Source organism: Centropristis striata, chromosome 21 (assembly GCF_030273125.1).
Source record: "Centropristis striata isolate RG_2023a ecotype Rhode Island chromosome 21, C.striata_1.0, whole genome shotgun sequence".
Taxonomy (NCBI): domain Eukaryota; kingdom Metazoa; phylum Chordata; class Actinopteri; order Perciformes; family Serranidae; genus Centropristis; species Centropristis striata.
The window spans coordinates 16,047,144-16,070,111 of record NC_081537.1 but is presented as its reverse complement, the minus strand read 5'-3'; the positions used below and the strand labels follow the sequence as shown (position 1 = coordinate 16,070,111).

At 43.2% G+C, this 22,968-nt stretch overlaps 1 protein-coding gene across 19 annotated transcripts in view; it reads left to right on the top strand.

Annotated features, from left to right (window-relative positions):
- Positions 1-22,726, top strand: part of tcf7l2 (transcription factor 7 like 2) — a 96,041-nt gene extending 73,315 nt beyond the window's left edge. For 3 of the 19 annotated variants that reach the window (XM_059325355.1, XM_059325363.1, XM_059325360.1), the window contains 10 exons: positions 3,499-3,631; positions 6,576-6,678; positions 7,681-7,767; positions 12,383-12,505; positions 12,602-12,764; positions 13,530-13,637; positions 14,308-14,356; positions 15,130-15,180; positions 16,339-16,411; positions 20,438-22,726. In XM_059325355.1, coding sequence (XP_059181338.1) covers positions 3,499-3,631; positions 6,576-6,678; positions 7,681-7,767; positions 12,383-12,505; positions 12,602-12,764; positions 13,530-13,637; positions 14,308-14,356; positions 15,130-15,180; positions 16,339-16,411; positions 20,438-20,894 — 1,347 coding nt within the window. In that variant the 3' untranslated portion in view covers positions 20,895-22,726. Of the gene's footprint in view, positions 1-3,498; positions 3,632-6,575; positions 6,679-7,680; positions 7,768-12,367; positions 12,506-12,601; positions 12,765-13,529; positions 13,639-14,293; positions 14,357-15,129; positions 15,181-16,338; positions 16,412-16,961; positions 17,035-17,583; positions 17,646-20,437 lie in introns of those variants that run through there. The other 16 variants (XM_059325352.1, XM_059325362.1, XM_059325357.1 and 13 more) reach the window with 13 other exon arrangements.
- The last annotated feature ends 242 nt before the right edge of the window (positions 22,727-22,968 follow it).

The following is a 22,968-nucleotide window of genomic DNA, read 5'->3' as shown; positions in this document are numbered from 1 at the left end:
CTCCGTCCTGCTGTCACTTTCTCACCCCCTTCTCTGCCTTCTCCTGTACCCCCCTCCTCTCCACTCCCCAGAGGTCCGACTTGAAGCAGCTCATTCATTTGTCCACTTCCAAAAAGGGGCTCTTCTTTTCACACAATGGCACAACAGCATTAGTCAGCAGATAGTAGAGGAAATATTTAACATTTGGTCGTACCAGCAATGCAGCTTGTGATATAAAACACTTGCAGAGTTACTTTATTCGAAGTTTTGAAAGCCAAAAAATAGCGGCTTTGTTAGCCATCAATAGCTCGTAGATGTGCAGCAAAGCACTATCGTGAATAAAGGGTGATCATAATGACACAAAAAAACAAAATATTGAGGCATCTAAGCATCTTTTTCCTTTGAGCATGTGAGCCTTTCAGCTGGAAATAGAAGAATAGAATAGAATAAATAGAGCCAAGGCGATATCAATAACATAACCAGAGGCGGCAACTACTGCTTCTGTTTGTGTCTGCTGTACTTAAGTGTGCTGCCTGCACTTCACAGCGCTGGCCTTCCACAGCAGCAGGCGCTGTATGTGTCCTGGACGAGGAAAGAGTCAATGTGCTCATTGATGTTCGTACAAGAGTGTGCTCTTAAATTTTTCTGCAGGGTCTTTTGAATGCCAAATCTCTTTTTGAGGCTTGAGAACCTGGTCTTTATGACTACAGAGCGGTGTGTTTGTTTGTCTTCTGCTATATTTGTTTATTGTAATGACGGAGGTGGTGGGAAGGATGCAAGTCAGCGGGGGTGTAGGGGCAGGAAGTGTTCTTTCTTTTCCCCTGGCTTTTGTTGAGCAGGGAGAGTAAAAGCCTCCCACGTTGCCGGCTTTTGTTTCTCTACGCTCTTTGGACTCCGCGCGGCTGAAGCACCCAGCAGCCTGCCAGACGAGTCCTGGGCTCGCATTGTCCCACAGCGGCCACAGGGCAGGTGCTGGGCCTCCTTCCCGCAGGGACCACCGGGTGCTGCTTTGACGTCAGAGCGAGGCAAAGTGGATGCTACTGCGTGTGCAATGATCACATGATTGAAGACACAAGAACACAGGAAGTTCAAAGTAGCTGACTGACCATATATGTGTTGTGTGATCGACACTGTGGGAGTGAGTTTGACTGAAGGCTCTGGCAGCTTGCACCCATGTCAGCAAGGGAAAAACCTCTAAAGGAATGTAAAACGCTAAAGCCACCAACATACTAACCACCAGAACTTTATGTTGCCACGTTCTTTTTTTATCTTCACACCCAGCTACTGTCTGTCTGCCGTGGACTGTGGAGGCAGCAGTCAGTCCAGCCCGTCGCTATTTGCCTCCGCTCTGGGCTTTTCAGGAAAAATAAAAAGAGCACACTCTTAGACCACAAGTGACTATGATGTAAATCGGCTGGCTTCTAGCTCCCCTCGTCTCACTCAGACCCATACACACCCTCTCTAACACCCTCTGTCTAAATGTGGACTCAGTGGATGGGCATTTTGAACTGTCTTCTCAATGGCCGGGGCCCCTGGACAAAAGAACTAATTTAAATGGCCACTAAAGCTTTTCAGCACCAAGAGATGAAGAATTGACAACATTCTTTCACATCATTACCCGAGGGAGGAGCAGGGAGTCGTGAAGGAGGAGGTTAGGAGGTGAGAGATAGGAGAGAGGAGGGGGGGGCAAGGGATAGAGAGACAGAGGCCATCTTCTACATTCAGACTCATCAGCTGCATTTGGCAGCTGTCATAACCCCCATCCTGATTGTTTTTCTACCAGTGTCTTCTGTTTCATCCTGCTATTCTAGATGTGCAGATCAGATCAGGAGCTCCTATACGCAAAGAGGAGTGCCTTGGTTTGTGTTTCTTTTTAACGAATCCCATTCCGCCTACCGCCCCTTCCACCACCCCCCCCGACACACAAACACATATACACACACACACACACACACACCCCCAACCCCTCTCTGCTTCTCTCCTCCATAGCCTTTTCAGCTCAGGGCTGTGAATGAGTCCCAGGAGTCTCTCTGCCTCCCTGGAGTTCTGCTGGGGTTCATTAATCTTTCATTGGGACCATGGCAATAGGGAATGCCCCCCCTCCTTCCTCACATTCTCCACTCCCCCACCACCGCCACTACAGAATAGAGGGCTAGATGGCCGGGCTTGTACGGACCATACAGATGGACAGCTTTAACTACCGAGTGAAAATTTAGTGCGGGGCTCTGAATGGACTGTTGGGTGTATTAAGCTCTCGCACGGGCCCAATATTAACTTCAGCCTCAAACAGCCCGGGCATATGATTAGTTTGCAGCATTAAGTTCTGCACACATTTGTCTTGCCCTGGGCCCGCAGCTTTGCATTTGTATTGTCAATGAGCATCGGGCAACTGAGCATCATTTGTATGTATGCCCCCCTGCCAACATCTAGTCCCATTAATGTTTTTCAAAGTCTTTTGGAAATGTGCCACAGTGGAGCGCTTTTTTTTTTTTTCTTTCTTGCATGGGTTAAAGTCACTAATGAGGGTGTGTGGCCTATGAGAGAGCACATTGAACACACACACACACACACACACACACACACAAGCAGCTTGGTGTCTCACTCCTCACCCCCTGAACATATCATCCATGTTATGATAAGCCTGATTAGTGCTGCTTCTTTGACTGCTGAGGGCAGGATAAGGATGTGTGGGTAAAGAGGCGAGAGCAGCCTCTTCCACCAGCCTAATCTACAGCAGAGCTCTAATCTGGTTATCTTGTGGTCGGGGGGACTGTGTGTGTATTAGTGTCTGCCTCAGCCTGGCCTGATGAGAGGGGCTGAGCTCCGGTTAACGCAGGGGCCCATGGCAGCACACCCCTAAAGCTCCACTGTAATCTTTGGGTAATTGAAAAAAAGGGGGCCTGCACCACTTAGGAACACAAAGAGAAGATTACATAGCTAAAACTAATTTGGCAAAAATGCAGAAATGGATTTTCAGCCCCACCTCCTCTCTCCTAACCCTTTTATTACAATACACCCCTACCCTCCGTGAACCGGGCCCTAGGGGAATAGATGAGGGAAAGGGGAGCGAGGAAGAGGGGAGACCAGGAGGAGGAGAGTGCTGACTGGAGCTGCTAATGACTGTGGATTTACACGCGCTGCCTTGATTTTGTGGTTTACAGATGATCGATTACTTGACTGCAACCGTGGTTAAAAGTGCCTCATCACACATCAGACCCAAATGTGAACTGGCAACCCCCCAAGCCTCTTAGATTGTGTTACTGAATTCCAGGGTGACACCACAGAAGTGTTTTTAATTACAAACCACACTATTTTCACTGTGGCTTGGCGGTTTGGCGCCTCGAGAGTACCACGAATTTGATAGCTGCTCTTTCAGACCAAGTTGTAATTCTGTGGCAGGCGCCTGCAATCTCCAACCCCTAACCCAAATATTAACACCATGCCCTCTTTTTCTCTCCCCCTTTTTTCCTCTATCTCTCTATCATCTTTGTCTCTCTGTATCCTTCTTCTTTCTCTCAGTCTAATAAGGTTCCAGTGGTACAGCACCCTCACCATGTGCACCCACTCACGCCTCTGATCACCTACAGCAATGAGCACTTCACACCGGGGAACCCCCCACCTCACCTACAGACAGACGTGGATCCCAAAACAGGTGAAGTATTTTTTCCACTTCATACATGTATGTTGGACTGTCACATGAATACAATATCAGCTTGCAACATGCTACTTTTATTTATTCTAAAAAAAAAACATTTTTAGTAAACAGTACCTGGTGTTTTAAAGGTGTCAGGATAAAACTTCTGTTACGCGTTTCAAGAAGTTGAGAAAACCACAGAGGCAGCTCTCTTTAGATGAGGCACTTCAGCTCTTGGAAGGTGTTTGCACCGATGGGTGTGTAAATGTTTTATTATGCCCTGCCACCATGGTTCACATGTACAGAACTTTCTTTGTCTTGATGGCGCCTGTGTGTCTGACTGTACACACATTCTTGTGAAAACAATTCAAGATTACAAGATAATTTCGATGCCATATTTACAATACAGTCTGATTAAACTGCTGTCCTATTCAATATTGATACCACGATTATTTTACATCACCAGACCAAATCGGTAATGCAAGTTAGTCTAGAACTTATCAGTTCATTTTTGATTTTCAAGAGGTGTTAAAAACGGGGAAAAAAATGCCAAATGCATCCTCTGAGCCAGAAATCTGTACTGAATGCAGAAGTACCTAACACTTGCATTCTCGCTAATGGCCATCAGGGGGCGACTCCACAGGTTTCAAATAGAAATCCAATTATATGTAAGTCAATAGGAAAAACCCTGCTTCTAACATGCTGATTTTGATCATTTTCCCAATTAATTTATATTTTCAATTACTAGTTTAAAGTCTACTTCAATACAGCAGGGTGTTCATTTCTTAAATGATGGTCCCATTTAGAGTGAAATAGCTAAATAGGGTTAGCTGATGACATAGCCTCCTTCCAGCACACACATTTGTCAAGTTTCCAGCCTACTATGATAGAATTGTTAAAAACAAAGTCATAGTCATCCCAAGTAGTTCTTGTTGACTACTGCTGCTCTCATCTGTAACTGATTGATTTAGCTATCACGCTCATTAACATGGTTTGGCTTCAGTGGAAGGTGGCTTTTCATACGAGAACAAGAACCTGAACAGTGGCTCATAAAGTTTCCTCATAAAACACGGAATTCAGCAAACAACCACGACTTCCCATGACCACAACTCAACATTTGCCAAGACTCGAAACAAGACAGCCACTGTAGTTGGAGGTCCAGAGAACAGAGACGGCCTGCTCCGGATGATGTCTTCAACTAAGCACAGAAAGATCCTCAAAGTGGAATACAAGTTTTCAACGATCAAGTCTCTTTTCTGAACTGCAGTTACGTCTTTGCAGCCTGTTGATCTTTCAGATTCCACGTTTAGCATTCAGCTTCTGCCCACACAGCTCTCCCACAGCTATTCAGCATACATTTTTAGGCAATTTCATTCATTTCTACGAGCATCTTGACCCAGCACTTAATTTTGTTAACTGTCATTCAGCCCCTCCTTTCAGGTTAATGCATTTTCAGTGCGAGGAATAATTTCATGCTTTTCAGTGGTCTCTGGTGGATTCAGTCAATGTTTTAGGTAATAATGTTCCCTTATTATGATGGTCCTTACAAAGGGGAAATAATGTGCCAGCTGCTGTTTAATGTAGTGCTTAATAGGGCTGCTTAATTGGGCTCAGTGTTTAATTAATTAATGAGCTGTATTAGGTCTTCAGTGCTGGGTGGCGATGGGATAATGTTCGTAAGGCTTTTCTGTTTAATAGAATTTGCCTTTGTTAAAGCAGTACTCGGAGAAAAAAAAAGAAAAGTTTTTCGCTTAGGCAAAAAGTGCAGCACAGCACATTGTCCATCAGTAACAGAATCCCTCTCAAGAGTCCAATCCTGGATAACCTGGATCAGTTACAGATTTGGGTGTAACCACCAACACCAGCCAAGTTCTGATCTATGAAGATCGATCTGGCTCTACTTTTGTCCGTGTTGGCACTGGTCAAAAAATATCTGCAACAACAGCTGCACAGGCAAGCCAGCTGTGTGGAAGAAACGCACATCAGCCAAAATGAAAGTCCCTCCAGTTCCTGGTCTACTGAGCACACACACCTCCCTGCTGTGCTTTTTTACACGTCTAGTGTTCCCTGTTTCAAGTTTGCCATGAGAGAGAAAGTTATTTTTACACCCGGCTGTGTACAAGACCTTTTCAAGGCATTCATTCAGGGCAGCTTGTCGATGCAGTTTCTTCGGCTGTCAGCTGCCACGGAAAGCAAAGGCGGCACCGCGGACGCTGTGATTGCTCGGCGATTCCCTCAACGAGAGCTGTCCTTAAATTGGACATCTTTGTCACTGTTCGTCTGCGGGGGATAACAAACAAAATCCTGCACTGTTTTTGTGTTAAATTTGAGGATCAGTTGGACGAATGGAAACCAATGAGCCAATACAGACGTTCATGTTGTCATTAAGTGTATCAAAACACATAGTCAACCACTAATCTGAGTCAAAAGATGATATCTGTAACTGCTGAATAGTTCTAACATAGGTTTATTCTTGTATAATATCTGGTGAAATCCATACCCATCCAGGCAGCGTGTCAGTGTAAATCAGTCCGACTCAACCTTGTATTAGCAGCTCTCTGATCCCAGAGAAGGGTTTAATTATATTGTTATGTTTTGTTAACTTCTAAAACCTCAGTCATTTTATTTAATTAATCTTCTGAATCAGTAGACAAATGTGACAAGAATCGTGTTGGTGTTCTCTCCTCACCTCTCTCCCCTCTGCCTCTTCCAACACATTGTGCCGCCGCCGCCTCAAAGGCCTTTGATCAGGAAGTGTGATTTAGCACTGTGTACATGCGAGCAACAAGCCCTCTTCCTCCTCCTCATCCTCCCATCTGCACTCCTGTGATGTCTGCCCCGTTCAGATGTGAAACTCTCAACAAAGAATGAATTCAGCACTGACAAAGATTTGGTTTTCTCTCTGTCATCATCTCGTCTGTCCACCTCCTCCCTGCTCCTGTCATCCTCCTTTCTTCCACAGGAATTCCAAGGCCTCCACATCCTCCAGATATATCTCCTTATTACCCACTGTCACCTGGCGCTGTCGGCCAGATCCCGCATCCGTTAGGATGGCTAGTACCACAGTAAGCAGATCCTTTTTTTATTTATTACTCTTTCAACTGTATTCTCTCATGAGTTTGTGAGGCTACAACACCCACATATTGTCATGATTAATGAACTGTACATCAGGCCACATCATTAAAGAGAAAACCAGCAGACAGTAGTCGCTGTTATTACCTACACTGTATAGCAGGATGTTTTTGTTTATGTACATAAAGTCAATTATGGAAGCTGTCTCCTCTCAGTCCCCAGAGTGGGTCCTCTCTGTGCGTTAAAGGACTCTTAAACTCAAACTTGACCCCTTAACTTTCTAGGACACTCGCTCCTGGACCACAGCAGCCCGTTGCAGCTTCCTCAGGCCCTCACCAATCTCAACTTGCTACTTTGTGGCAAATACTACTTTGCATGTCCCTGTATGGTCCAATTAGAGTAATGAACCGTGATTGCCCGTATTTTACCCACAATTCCACACGGGGGCTCTCCCCTGGTAACTCTTGTCAACACTTGTTAATATGACAAAAGGCTACAAATTAAGCTCTGTTAATTTAATGTTTTCTCACCGCGATCTAAATACCGAGAGAGGCCCCGAGCGCAGCCATGGCGCCCTTTGATTTGCTGCACTTTATTTTGGTATAAATTTACATTCATTATTGTTTGTCTTTGGATGTGTAGACCTCAATTAGCGTGATGGCTCCATTAAAGAGACCCGCGCTTCGTCTTTAATTATCACAACAAAACACCTAGTTCCAGCTTGGGGAGGAACAGGGCCCCACTCTGTCGACACCGAGCGAAGGGTTATGAAATTTAATTAGCCATTGCTATCAAGATTTGTGGCATTCAAATTGTTCAGAGTTTTCCTCCCTTTGATCTGCGCTCTGCAATCCCCTAGATTTTTGTCCTGATCAAATGAGAATAAAGAGGCCCACGGTGGGGAGAGGAGCGAGACAGAGGGCTTTAACTTCTCCTCTTCCATCAACCCTGTTCCTTTACCTTTTCGCCTTTCTTCTTTTCTTCCCTCTTCCCAGGCAAGGTCAACCTGTTTATCCAATCACAACAGGGGGTTTTAGACACCCCTATCCAACTGCGCTCACTGTCAACGCATCCATGTCAAGGTGAGTTGAGACCTAGAAGCAAAACACACACTTCTCACTCACTCACTCACTCATACTTTGTGTATTTGTGTTGGCTGTGAGGGCAATGCACAAGCAACACACATGCACACTCACACACGCAGAGACGGTGAGCAGCAACTTCTCCCTTAAGGAGAGCTCACACTCCCCATCTCTGTGTTCAAAAGGCCAATTCTCCAGTGTGGCGCTCCAGCTAGCGTGCTCAAATATTAATTTTATTTATCATTTTCTAATGAGGCCCCTGAAGAACATTTACCCCCACTGCATGTCAGGCAGATCTGAAATGAGCCGGGGCATGTCCACGCTGTGAGTTTGAGCAGCCAGACAGATAAACAAACACTGCAACACTTTGAAGGGGACTAGACGATATAAGCCGGGGCCTGACACTTGGCTGGTGCTTTGGTCCAGCCCATTAGGGTCTAGCTCAAGTGCTGCTGTGGACATTAGTGCACCCATGGGGGGTATGTGTATTTGTTGCCATCTTGTATACATGTGTGTGTGTGTGTTTGTCAGTTGGTGTTTAACTACTTACGGTTCCCTTGAGGGACGCATGTCCTCTATATTGTGTGGAAAGCGAAAATAATTAATTTTAGATGACTAAAAAGCCCAAAAAAGCAATAACACAAAAAACAAACAGACTGATACGCCACTGCTTCCACCTCCTCCTCCTCCCTCTCCCTCCTCCCTCTACACGCCCCAGCAGCAGGGGACTATGAACGGGGCTGGTTTAGAGTCTAGGGATGAGGCCAAGCTTTAGTTTAATTACAGCCTGATTGGAAAAGCAGATGCAGGGAGGGAGGAGTCGCAAGGGGGAATGACATTTTTTTAAAAGCATAGTCCTGAGAGTAAAGCTGGGTTTGTGAGCCAGACAGTTTAGTTTTAACTGTTTTTTTTTTGCTTCTAAGCTGTCCTTTTGAATGATTCAGATATAAATAAATTCTTAAATCAAATATTACATTTCATCTGGAATTGAGTGTCTGGATTAGATTCAGATTGGCTCCTCCCAAACAAGTCTCAGGTGCAAAGGGTCAGACGGTGGGCCTGTCCAGACATCGGCATCTGGCAGTAGTACCCAGCTAACCTGGGCTTTAAGTGACTGCTAATTTGGTCCCTAAATGACAGCCTCTACATTGTGATCATCTTATTTCCAGTGAAGCTAATTGAATATACTGGCTGGGTTGTGGGGGGGGGGGGACTGGCCATGGGGAAGAGCTAATGCCCTGTGATGAGGTCTCTAATTGAATTAGTATAACTGAATAGATGGAGGGCTCTGGGAGCTCTCTGGAGAATGGGAGGGTTTAACACATTTCCGGAAAAAAACCCAAACCTAAATTCTGGCTTTGACAGGGCAGAGGGAGGGGAAAAAAATCAATTTGTTTACAAAATCTAGTAAAAATCTGTCTAATTGTGTCAGCAAAATGGCAGAATCCTTTCATACATAGCCTTCAGCCAGTTGGTTTTGTTCAAAGAATGGACCAGACGGTTGTCATAGCTCAAATGATTTGTAGGGAGCAGGCTGACTGGAGGAAATCGGAGAGAAAAGACATCCTGGCCTTGTACTCTCGTCAGGAGCCAGTTCTTTGCAGGAGCGCGCCGCTTCAGTCCCCTGTGCCGTAGCTCGAACCGAATTAGGATGCAGGGAAGGAATCTCGTACCTCGTAGTCCTGCGATGAGCACCTTACACCTAGGTCCTGTTAAAAAATGCATTGTTTTAGGACGGGAGGAAAAAGGAGCCAAGGAGAGTTGAGACAGTCAGTGGAGCAAATGAAAGACATTATTTTGATAATGGGGTTGGAGCCAATGCAGGTCCCCGATATTGTGTGTGTGTGAGCGTGAATTTCTGTGTGACAGGTAGGAGGATGTAAAGGCCCCTTTGCCCCTTATGCTTAAGCCTGCCCTTTGATATGTTCCCCCATCATCCCGCTCCCTCTCTTTTCCTTGGGAACAGGAGAAGCGCACCGGCCGGATCATTATACATTAAACAGGCACGGGGGCTACTGCTTCGCATTGGCAATTAAATGGCACTGGCTGACACTGGGCTTGCTGCGCCAGTGACCCCCCTCCCCTCCTACCTCACCCCCACCCCGACACCGCCAGCCATTCTTACCTTTTAGATTGAGACGTAGGAGCCCCAGGGTTGGGGTGGATGGATGGGTGGGGGTCTCCGCTGCGTCTCCCTCTCTGTGTTGGTTAAATTGGTCCAAGGCGCTGCTTGCTGCTGATGAGCCCGGATGATGATGATGATGCCCCCACGCTTCAAAGGGATGGCCGTCATGTTTAAACCATAACCTGGGCCATGCAGTGGCAGCAGGAGGAGGGGAAGGGAGGAAGAGAAGAAGCAAAGGAGCGTGGAGGTGGTGAGGGGACAGGGAGGAGTAGAGAAGAAGAAGAAGAGGCGAAAAAAATAGATCTTGGAACAGAGGAAATTTTAACAAGTGCACAGAGAGAGAAGGAGGGAGGGCGAACAGGGAGAGAGGAAACTGAGTGAGCGAGGAAAATGCAGCAGCCCTAATGATGGGCGATATGCAGCCACTGCTGCCGAGCTCCCCATCAACGTATGACATGGCACAAACACCAATGTGTCAGTGATGAAGGGAGAAGAGGGGAAAGGAGAAAAAGAGGGAAAGAGTTTGAGGGGGGAGCGCACTGGCACTCCCCTGAGATGGCCTCCAACAGAAAGTAGTTGTTCCTGGCGAGTTTATCCTCATCATTATATTCTGGCTCGGAGCCATGCAGCCAGACACAGCCGGATAATGAGCTGCTTTAAAAAAAAAAAAAAAAGACGAATTATTCCTCCCTTTTTTCCCTTCTCCTTCATCCTCCTCTCTTCTCTTAAATTTGCGCGTGGTCACGTGGAGTCGAGGTGGCGCGCCGTAAACATACACATGCAGATAAGACGTGTTCAAATAATCTGACACAAATAATTAGTGTCATACATACACAGGCGCATACAGTAGAGCAGTGTCTCATGGCTGGCTGTTCCGGCCAGCGAAACGATTTCACAAATAAGGGTTTCTGGCCCCGATATGGGGAGCGGTTGGAGACGACGAAATGATGATAGGAGCATAGAGGGATGAAGATAAAAATGTCAGTGCTGCTGACAGTGCTGAACTGGCAGAAAAGAATGGGAGGAAGCAAATGTAGACCCAATACCTGAAGTGATACTAGACTTTGATAGAACATTTTAATCTAGTCTAGCGGTATTCCTTGATAAGACGTAATGGTTCAAGCTTTACCCCTCCGAGAACCGGCATTTTTATATCCGTGCAAATGCAAAATACGGTTGCCTCCAAATATAACAATGACTTGGAAGCTATGTGATTGGCATTTGTCATCTTCAGATGAAATTTAAATCTTATTTGGGAATCATTCCCCTAGCTATCGTAGGTGACGTTAGTCTTGCAGGGATAATGCCAACCTGAAGGTTTCCTTGACAAAAAGTATGTAGGATTATTTTCATTGGATTGAGATTTCTTTAACAACATAATCTTCACAAAGAACACCACTTTTTTTAAGCATAAATGCTGTTGCCAAAAGTAAAAAGCTAACATTGGGATATAGACAAACTCTACAGTGTTCTCTTCTTTATTTGGCATGAAGAGGTTTAATGTCCTGACTACCTCTGTCATCTCATTTAGCTATTTACTGATGTATTCAATATTCGTAGAACAAAACTTGAATATCTCTTAAGCTTGGGTTAACCATAGATCTTATTACATGTGTCTAACCCATTCATAAAGCTCATTGACTTCGTGATTAGGGAACCAGGAATCCAAAAAAAATGCTAACTCATTTTCGGGTTTTAGGATTCATTCCTGCAGTGCTACCTTATAAGGGTTTCCTCTACGTCTTTATAAGTGCTTGATCATTTTCAAGCACCAATAAAAGCTATTGAAGCCACTGATATAACAGCCAGCACAGTCTCTTTTTAACTCTCAATTGTAAAGTTCAAGATCCATAAAACCCTCCAGCTAAAACATTTCATCAAGTCCATTACATGAATTGTTGCCTGTATTGGTTTGGACACTCTCAACAGACATTATAAATCTCAACAAGGTTGTGATTAAATAAAGGTGAAGAGAGGCGCTTGGTTCAATGTGTTTTTTTGGGTTGTTCAAGAATGCCATTGAAAAGATGTATCCTTGTGCATTTGCACTTAATTATTCCCACACAATATAGTGTTCATGCTTTTGAATCATATTTTACGGATGGTTCTGTGATGGTTTCTTGCTGTTATACCTTTGTGTGAAGTGTATAGCTGTCCAGACTGAATTCTATGCTCAAATTTAATGGTGTGACATTTGCTCTAACACTCAGTTTGAGTAGTAAAATATGTCCTAGTTGCTAGTTGTGAATAATAATACAGAAATCAGCCTTGGACATTTTCATGTGGATGTTTGTGCATTTATGTTTTTTCTTGTGGCTAAAGGCCAATTCCATTTCTATGAAGGACAATTTAAAAACACTTTGTACTTTGACATGTTATTTAAAGTATGGAAATGGAATTTAGACCCTTTAGTCTTGTGTATACATGTGCTCCATCTCCTCATTTCACCCGTGTCCATTCTGACGATTTACACAGTCTTCTGTCCTCTAGGTTCCCCCCACACATGGTGCCCCCTCACCACAGTTTGCACACCACGGGCATCCCACACCCAGCCATCGTCACACCCAACGTCAAGCAGGAATCCTCCCACAGCGACATCTCTCTCAACAGCTCGTGAGTAGACTTTAACCGCCTCTAAACGCACGTTTCACCCTGGAATGACTTAGAGCCCGGTCTCTGCTCACCCTTCTGCCCTCTGGTCTTCCACAGGAAACAGTCAGACGCTAAAAAGGAAGAGGAGAAAAAGAAACAGGTCCACATAAAGAAGCCTCTGAATGCCTTCATGCTCTACATGAAGGAGATGCGAGCCAAGGTGGTGGCTGAGTGCACACTGAAGGAAAGTGCTGCCATCAACCAGATTCTGGGGCGAAGGGTAAGTTCCTAAAGTCAAACTGAAGGGTTCATTGCAGTGATTCCCAGTCCTGGTGCTCAGTGCCCTCGTAATTTTGTTCTTAACATGGGCTGATTTACACCTGGTGGCATAGAAGACAAGTACAGTTGTTGTGATCAAGGACCCTGATTGGGATTACAAGGTTTTGTGGTGACCTGATTGCCCAAAATGGTCATTTTAAATGGAATTGTTCTGACAGTTTTTAAAATACTAGATTGAGAATGTGTATTTGAGTCTATACCTTGCTCCGATATCACGTTATCATGTTATTTATCAGCTCATTTAAGCCACACATAAACAACAACAACACGTGTCTCTCGCTGCCCGATCTGTACGTCCTGCCCAATTGATACTGGGCATGTGCAACTCTCAACAGAGGTGAAAAAGAAGCATTGGCTACTTCCATCATCATTACCCTGCATCAAAAATCCATAATGGAAGCTAAAAAGTGAGCCATCCCGCTTCTTTCTCATCTCTGTTGATGGCTGCACATGTGCAGTATGAATCCAGCAGGTATATTTATTTAATTGCTTTTTTTCAGTTATGACTCACTGTCAACCTAGATAATAAAAGAAAGTTGTAAGGCATTATTTTTCTATATGTATTTGTAGCAAGGGTTTAACCTGAGTCAGGGGAAGGAAATCTCTAGATTTAAGTCCACTTCTTTATCTGCATTCGTATGTATTTCCTGTTCATGGTGAAAATCTATCTATGTCTTCTCTTTGTGTCTCGTTTCTTATTTAACAGTGGCACGCACTATCGCGGGAGGAGCAGGCCAAGTACTACGAGCTGGCCAGGAAAGAGCGACAGCTCCACATGCAGCTGTACCCAGGCTGGTCAGCACGAGACAACTATGTAAGTTTTTAAGTTTACAAAACGTAACGGGCTGCTCTTTTCCCCTTTCACTAGGTGACATGACCAGGATGAGTTTTTTGCTCTTATATCTAGCCTGAAGATCACTTTCTTCTTGTAATTATCTTTTGATACGTTAATCTAAGGCTGGACAAGTTGCTCTAACCTAAGCCCACCTTGTTATGACATGAAGGAATATTTCTAACAAAGTCAGACCGAGATGTTGTTTATACGAATCCCCGGTGAATGTTTCGCACACTAGACACTTTGTTCTGACACATAAGTGCGCAGATTCTCATCAATTTTGTCCAGTTTGGGGATCAAGCTGTCCAGAGTCTTCTACAAGCAGCCTTTGAGAAAAACAGAAGCTCGTCACGATGTCTAGATGTTCACAGAGCAGAGGAAAATAAGACAAAAGATTACAGAAAAAGAAGAAAAGAGCAGAAAACAGCGAGAGGAGGGATAATTCTGGTCTGGCCTGCAGTGGCTGTTACAAACCGGAGGGCAGAGAGAGAGAGAGAAAAAAAGACAGAAAAGAATGAATGAATAAATAAGTAAACACAAAGAAAAGTCCTATTCTCTGTTTCATGTTTTGGGCATTCTGCAATATAATAACTAAGGTTCCTGTCTGTGTCTATTTTTTCTTTCTATTTTTTTGGCGGCTAACCAACAGGGGAAAAGGAAGAAGAGAAAAAGGGAAAAGCAGCAAGCAGAGAGCAATGGTAAGTGAGCTGCAATTATCTCTCATATTAGAAGAGCCCCATCATGTGTCAGGCAGATGTGACATCTTGCAAGATAAAAGTCAAGCTAGTTTTTTTGTGTTATGTTTTTTTGTGTGTGTGTTATTGTGCCTGGCTTTTTTCTTTTTTTTTTTTTTTGTATAGTTATGCTACCCAATGCAATATTTAAATGGTAGAGTTGCTTGTAATACCCCCCTTTTCCCATTTTTCCTTAGCCATCCCCAGCTAATAACAACTGAATATGCATGACCCCCCCCCCCTCCCCAAACCCTCCTCCTCACCTCCCCTTGTGACACCCCCCCTCCCTCCCCACTTTGCCCCTTAGCGTTCTGGTATTGTGATATGTATGTTCTAAGAATGTGAAGTTGAAGCATTGTGAGAGCCATTAACTTTGCTAGTGTTGTGTGCGTGGCCCCGTTTTATAATGCCTGTGCCCTGCAGATAGATTGCACTACAGTACTGTGAGTGTGTGCGCTCGTGTGTGTGTTTGTGTGTGTGTGTGTGTGTGTGCTTGTTGGGCTGCCCCTTGCTTGCTTCCATGCATGCTTTTATATCAACATAAGAAAAATCACTTGCATCTTTAAAAATTAAGGAGGTTTGCTAATTCTATGATTTATTTTTTTTTAACTCTCACCATGATTCATATTCTTCTGATCGTATTGTGAGGAGCAATGGCGACTTGTTATTATGTATTTTGCGCTCGTTTGGTGACGGATTTCTTCTTGAAGGCCTCTCTATCTGTTCTTTTTTTTCAGAACACAGAGAATATTTTCCAAACCCTTGCCTTTCACTCCCTCCGATTACAGGTGCTAATGTCATTTTGAGTATTAAATTACTAACTTGTTTTTTTTTTATTTCTTCTTTTTTAATTAATGTATATATTTATTTATCTATCTATCAATGAATGTGCAATATTAGGCAGGTGTAAGGTTAAATTATATGCTCTTTTTTTGCTTTGTTTGCTGCTTTCTTTTCTTAAAATGTTGCTATTGTTTATTTGACTTCAAGCTAGATTACATTTAATTGAATTTACCTCAATTTACCAATGTCTAGAGCATTTTCCGTATATTGGCATAATCTCTATGCAGTATGCTTAAGGGAGCTGATTATATAAAGTAATGTTATTATTGTGGAGTATGACCTGAAGGATGTGATGTCAGGGTAAACCTCCTTAATCTATATGCTTAAGTAGCTGCGCTTTCCTACAGGCCAGCATGGATTTGGCTCACTCCCCCTTTAAATCTGCCTCTACTCAGACAAGACCTGGTCTCAAACAGTCTGCCACAATATTCTGCTGTCACTCTGCTCTACTTCCGATACTAACAGCACATGGTTACCGGGTAGAGCTGGCAAGTGACTGGCAGCTTTTCTGCAACAGGCAGCCAATGCTGATGGAAAACAGTCAACTGTTTGATGCCAGGTCTAAGGAGTAGATTCCCTCTTCAGGTTCCAGCCTTTTTTTAATCCTTCCCCTGGCTAGGGCTAACTCACGACTGTGCTGTTTCAGCAGTCTGCTGCTGGTCCCTAGTTCTACCACCTTTTACCTTGTCTCTTTGAAACCATAGTGCACTGATAACATCTAGCAGTAAATTAATCCAACCCGCACTTGCTCCATTTATACCCTCTCAACCAAATCTTATCTTCAGCTTCAGAGTCAGCATTAAGATTACTAAAAAGTGTTTCTACGTTAATGTCATAATTTAATAATTTGCATGCATTTTTGATTTTCACTAATGTCTGAAACACTCTGTCTTTAAAGGCACACTTGAGAATGGCTTTACGGGTGTTTTTTGGGGTGGGGTTTCTTGCACAATGAGCCACTGCCAAGCTTCATAGATTCACTGTTACCTGTTTTTTCTCCTCATTTCTCTCCTCCTTTTTGATTTCTGTTCCTTATTGTTTCTGGTTTTGGTTCTTTTTCCTCCTCTCTGCTGGCTTCCCCCCTCTCCCTGTTGCGGCATCAGACCTGAGCGCTCCTAAGAAGTGTCGAGCGCGCTTTGGGCTCGATCAACAGAATAACTGGTGTGGCCCGTGCAGGTGTGTATGGTGTGTGCCTGCACTGGCCAGGGCCAGGTGAAGGCTGGGTAACAGTACACTGGGACTTCCTCCTCTCGCTCTCTGCTGCTGCCTTCTCTTCTTCTTCTTCTTCTCCTCCGTCTGTCCTGCCAGGCTATCATGACCTCTCAGCTTCCTCCAGCCACGCCCTGCCGGTCTATCCTTAGGTTCCCACTATTTGATTTTTTTTTTACCTCCTATTTGGGAAGAAGGGCATTAACAGCATATGCCAGGATGTCTGTATGAATGGTGTCTGTGCGTATGTATCCATGAAGGAGTTACAGAGGTTTCATTGCAGGATGTAAAAGCCTCACTGAGATTGGTCAGAAACTGGCAGGTCGGGGCTTGGAGGATCTGGAGCCTGATGGCTTGTTCAATATGGAGGACATCCCAGTGTTGCCAGCCTAAACCTAAGCCCTGGCTACATGTTTTTGTCTGTGCAATGACGTGTCCATTTTGTTTTTTCTTTCTTTTTTCTTTTGTTTTTTTTGTCTCTTGTGTGTATGTCTGTGTCTACCTCTTTGGCTAACAGATGCAAATACCCCAAAGAAGTGTCGTGCCTTGTTCGGGCTTGACCAGCTGAGTTTATGGTGCAAACCATGCAGGTATAACTGCTGTAGTACCAATGGGAGGAAGACATCCACAATGAGCAGCTACTTCTCCTTGATTATTTGCTCAGATATCCCTCTCAAAACTTGTTTCCATCAGTGTGGTAAAAGATGGCAAACTGCTCTGCTCCTTTTTTTCTTTACCAAGGAGCTTCCTGCTATAAATTCCCTCACAGCAATTTTTTTTTCATCACTGAACTCGGTTCAAGCCCTGTGGCAGAAAATGGATTTCTAAATAAGATTATTGAATATTTCATCTAAACAAAACATCTCGCTGCGAGATCATTTCCTAATGTCATTCGGAATAATGTTTCTCCCAATCTGACCGGTCGAAATCCATTTTCTCTCCATGCAGTGGATAATTCCCTCCCATCTTAACTGTCATGTATGTTCTAATTGGCGTCCTTTTGAGTAACAATGTTATGCTTACAAATTTAGCCCTGCTTTCTCTGAGGGCCTGCTCAGTGACACTCTTTTCTGTGCCCTCTTCCTCCTCCTTCTCCACCTCTTCTTCCTCCAAACTCCTCTTCAATAACCCTTACTTAGTCCCTACCTGTTGTCTTTCTGTTCTGACACAAGCAGTCTTTGAATTGGGAATATTTTCATGGTAGGTATTTGTTTCTGCTAAGTAATACCCTTCTCTGTGTCTGGCTTGCACCACACCCTGCCCCACCTCTTTTCTTGACACAACTCTTCCAACACCAACCATCGAATACATTGTTTGTCCCTGCTGCTACACGTTTCATTTGTATCGTTTTACTTGTTTATATGGGTTAGATATTAAAATTATGGAAGAAGGTTATTGTATTTTGCAGAGGGTTCATACAGAGTCTTAAAAATGCTCAAACATTATGTTTTCAAGGTTTGGAATAGGCCTGAATATGAATATACGGCTTAGAAAATGCTTGTTTTTTTAAACAAAAACAGGTGTTTCATCTACAAAACCACTCAAAAACGTTTTAATATTTGAAACAAAACATTTACTTTTTGTCTCCTGACTTCTCACAACAGACAAGCTAATACAATAAGACAACTAATATTGACATTAGTCCCTAGTTCATCCCTTACTCTGAAATTAAGCAAGCAATAAATAATCCTGATCAAAACATACACTCAAATTTAATATAAACAGCTGCTAAAGTGAACAAACTGACAGTATATATTGATTGCTGTGGGTATAAATTAATTTTGTAAGTTTTATTTTTCATAATTGTATTTATTGTGGCAGGTTAGTGATTAAAAAGGCTTTAAGGTCAAGAAATGTTTGGTTTAAGTAGCTAAAAAGGGCCTGAATTTTACTCCTTTAAACCCTATACAAGCCCTGTTTATATAATGTACACATTTAAATATATATAACTTATCTCAAAGGACTCTTCTCCGTGCTGAAAGAGAATTCATCACCTAGATTTTTTTTGTACTAAGATGTAATAATAAGGACGTCACACTCACACCACCTTCACACAGTCCGCCATTGTTGCTGTTTCCACTTGGCTCTCTTATTTCCCCCCCAGCTGAAACACACAATCCAAAAAAAAATACTGCATTATTCCATAAGACAATAATAGCAGATCATGAGACGGGAAAGCTGCGATAATTCAGTCTTCGTTTTAGGAGCCGAGAGGTTAAAAGTTCTCTCTGGGCTCCATTTCCTAAAAGATGCATCTGGTGTAATTTCCCCCGAGACGGAAAAATCAATAACATACACAGGCACATACTATGAATCGATACGTCTGTTAAAAAATGGATATTAGCTCATTTGTTGCAGTTTGACAGACAGTTATCGAGAGCAAGATGTCTATGTAGTGGCAAACGATACCTTTTTACGGCCGGTCGATACGCCGCACCGCCCGGCGCTACAGTTTCAGTGTAGAAAGCACTAAAAGCCTCTTTTCTAGACTTTATTTCTAGCGTTCTATACTGTCCGGTGTTGTGTGCCTGTACTGTCGAGCCTATCTGAAATGCATGTTTGTCTCTCACCCTAGCATGCGATCAAGGTTTCGTGAGCCCTTTTTTTGTGATTTGTTGTCTTCCTGTTTCATTCTCAGTCACTGCTCTCTCTATTTGTGTTTACCCCTTCAGAATTACAAGAAAAGGTTCAATTTATCAACGTTAATTAAACAGTAGATCAGCCTGATATGCTCCGAAAGCCTCAATCTTTCTTTTTTATAAGCACCTTTAGTCTTCTTTTTTACCTACTGCCTGTCCCTGTGAGTCTTAAACACTCCATGGCCTTCAGGCATCCTTGTGATAGAATGGAGAGCTGAGAGAGAGGGGTCACTGCCAGGGTCAGGGTAAAGATGAGGTGGGCAGAGATTCCCCCTTAACCAAATCTGAGCACAGCCTTCGCAGCAGAGTCACCACAGATAAATGCAACAATCCCCTTACACTCCCAACTCCCCCCTCCTTCCCCTGCCCTCCCCTCCTCGCTCGTCGGGTTCCACCGAGCACAACGGGGCCTGGCCTCGGGACTCAGCAGGCAGGGGGGAGGGGTCCCGACCCCAGGCAGGAATGCAAACATGATGCCTTGACCCCTCACGCACACACACTTGTGTCTGTGGGGCAGACTGTGGAGTAGTAGTGTGTGGATCTTGTTGACTTTTTTTCGCCTCGCATCCAAACTCGTGTCCCCTCAGGAGAAGAAAGAGTCGGGCCAGATAGAGGTAGACGAGCGAGACAGGTCCAGTAACCTCGTGTTGCTGGAGAGAACAGGCTGATCCCCCAGCTGTAGCTCCGCCTGTAAAGAAAAAGGGCTGAGATTACATCCAGAGAGCAACCATTACTACATCTAATCTCCTCTCATCATTATCTCTGTGTGCTTTTCATTTCCCTGCTGCTTCCTGTCCAGCTGCTTCACCTGTGATCTTTCCTTCATGTCTGTCCTGTCTGATGGTTTAGCATTTGGAAACTGACTGTCATTTCTCACACCTTTTGTCTTAGCACGGGTTACTTAAATGCACCTGTACCTTGTTAGCTGCTATGTCAAACCAGTTACAAGTAAGGGTTTGTACAAAGTTTTTTGAAAAAGGGCAGGAATACTTAATTTAGTTCTTGAACATTTCATACCTAGATTTCAGAGTGGACTCTAACCTGAAAACAGCTGGTAAAACAAAGAAGAGTCAATATATATTGATTGGTGTGGGTTTAAATTATTTATGTAAACTTTATTTCTTGCAATTACATTTATGGTAATTTAGATGTGAAAGTCTTAAGTCTTAGAAAATCTTGAGATTTTTCATTTTAAAGTGGTTGAACTCTACTCTTTAAAAGCTGTAAGAACTTTATTTTTACACAATTAAAAGAGGCAAAGGTGCATTTAAGTATGCAACAGAGTGCTAAGAGGCGAAGCAGTTCGACGACGTGATGCTAAAAGATGCTCTCTTTCTCTCGCCTTGTTCCCCAGGAGAAAAAAAAAGTGCATTCGCTACATCCAAGGTGAAGGCAGCTGTGCCAGTCCTCCCTCTACGGACGGAAGCTTACTAGACTCCCCCCCATCCTCCCCCTCCTCAGTGGTTCCCTCCCCCTCCTCAAAAGAGTCCAAACCTCAGACTGAACAAATGCAACCTCTCTCACTGACTATGAAACCGGCCCACCAGCCACTCCACCACCCGCACCTCCTGGCTGGGCCTCCACCGCCATCTTTGGTTCAGCTGGAAAACTCTGCTGCAGCTAGGAAAACGCCCGGCGCCTCCTCCCACAACGGAGCCCTGGAGCACGGCGACGTCTCGTCCTCGCGGCAGCCGGGCTCCTCTGTGGCGTCCTCAATGGCCCGGCCCTCGGCATCGCTGTGTCATTCCCACTCGCTCCTCCCCTCCACGGCCCCTCAGCCTCTGTCGCTAGTGACCAAGTCTATAGAATAGTCTACCCTATTCTTCTCCTCTTTTTTCTAGCTCTGCACACACACAGACAGACACACACACAAACACCTTTCTAGGCCCTCTCTCTGCTATATTTCACTTGCTGTCAGTTTCTTTTCTCTTTTACGTTTCTGTGCCATAAGGCTTTGAAATTTTTAGTTTTTGTTTTATTAAAGTTCATTGGTCAATATTTGACCCGTCATTATCAAAAAAAAAATCTAATTATTATAAAGAAATGATACAATGAGCTGTAGTATAGCTTTGTGAATCTGCCAAAATTTTTATGAATTTTGTTTTGTCTTTTTTGTAGTGTTCAACAGTGCAAACAGAAAAATTATCTAGTTCAACTTCAAAATGTTTAAAAGACGGATATAAAAAGGTAGGCTAGATTATTCAGTGAGCCCTTTTCTTGAAAGAGTTGGTTCTCCTTCTTTATTTGTATTAAATACGAGCTTGCGAACCAATCATTTGACATCTGTTCAAACTCTAGGAGGGCATGAGGCTAGCGGTGACACCTCTCCGAGGAACAACTTTAATTGTGATGTTACTTGTTCTTGTTTAAATGTACAGAATAATGGGGAGGGGGGGATTACTGTGTTAAATATGCATTCTTCCACTGCGTTGTCTTTTTCTTTGTTGTTTACCTTTGGGGTGGAGTCAGGCAAGTTGGGAGGGCTTGAGGGGAGGTCGGGGTGGGAGGGTTGAGGGTTATTAAATTCAAAATGTCACAACGCTAGGACCAGTAGTATTTATTGCTTTAGAGATTGCTTGTTGTATCTTGTACGTGTCTCTTTTTGACTTTTTTTTTCTTAATACATTGTACAAATATTTTTTCTTAAGGTAAGCGACTTATATATGAATGATCCATTTTTACAAGGAGGTTTTAAAAAGGCAAATCTTTTGTTATTGATTTCTTTCCTTGCTGAAAACCTGGATTCCACTCAGTGTACTGTGTAGATCTCATGAACAGAAGTATGCACAACTTCATTTCAAGAAATGTGTCTATAAGCCATTTTACAAAAAGAAGAAAAGAAAAACTTGAACCAAGACAGTGGGTACCGTGTCTTCAGTAGTTGGAAACGTGTCTAAAGCCCTTCTTTTTTATTGCACAGTCACATCTCTCAGACTGTAGATTCGTGTACAGATTTTCCGTGCCAAATTTTGTGATAATTTTCTCTGCCCCTCTAACCATGCTGTAGGGATCCTTTTTTTTTGTTTTGTTTTGTTTCGTTGTCTTTGTTTTTGTTTTTTTTTTCATTTCGATACCATTCTTTGCTGTGACGTTACATAGATTGCTATGTATGTAGTATAAATGTTGCTATAACAAATGTGTTTGGTAGCAAATTGTCAAATATTAAAATTTAAACTTAATAAAAAGGCGGACATCATACTGTATAAACCCACAAGGGCCAAATTATGTATATTAGGAGGTTCATAAAAAAACTATTAAATACAAAAAAATACACAAACTGCCACTTTTAAGTACACTACTACATATAGGTAGATAGAAAAAATAGGCATGTTGATGTTGCAAGAGGCTGTAAAAAAAGCTACAAGAGAATCATCCACTCGGTGCCATTGTAGTTGACATGACGCGACTGTAATCTGTCGATTTCTTCTCTGGTTTATTAAGATGCTAATGATAAATAGTTTGAATGTTTCCTTAACGGCTGTGATGTTCCTGTTCTATTTTATGCTCTTATCTTTTTGTTTGTTTGTTTTTCCTGTTATTTTAAATGGTTCCAAAACCATGTTTTTTTGTAATGAATAAATGTTTATGCTGTACAGTCTCTGTAGCATGCAGTTCTGTATTAATAAAAGCAACTTAGTATGTGCACATCTGTGTCTTCCTTTTATTCGGAAAGATTCGCTGGCAGGTGCAGCGACCTGGGAAAGTGTTTCAACAGCTTCTCTGCGAGCAGCTCTGATTCAGTAACAGAGACTCCAAAGAATGTGAAAGTAATTTAGATACCTTGTTGGAATACAATGAATAAAGAAAGGGTCTAAAAAGGAAACATGACATTATAATTCAAAACTAGAAATACTGTATCAGGTTTCATGAAAAGTATTAATTACA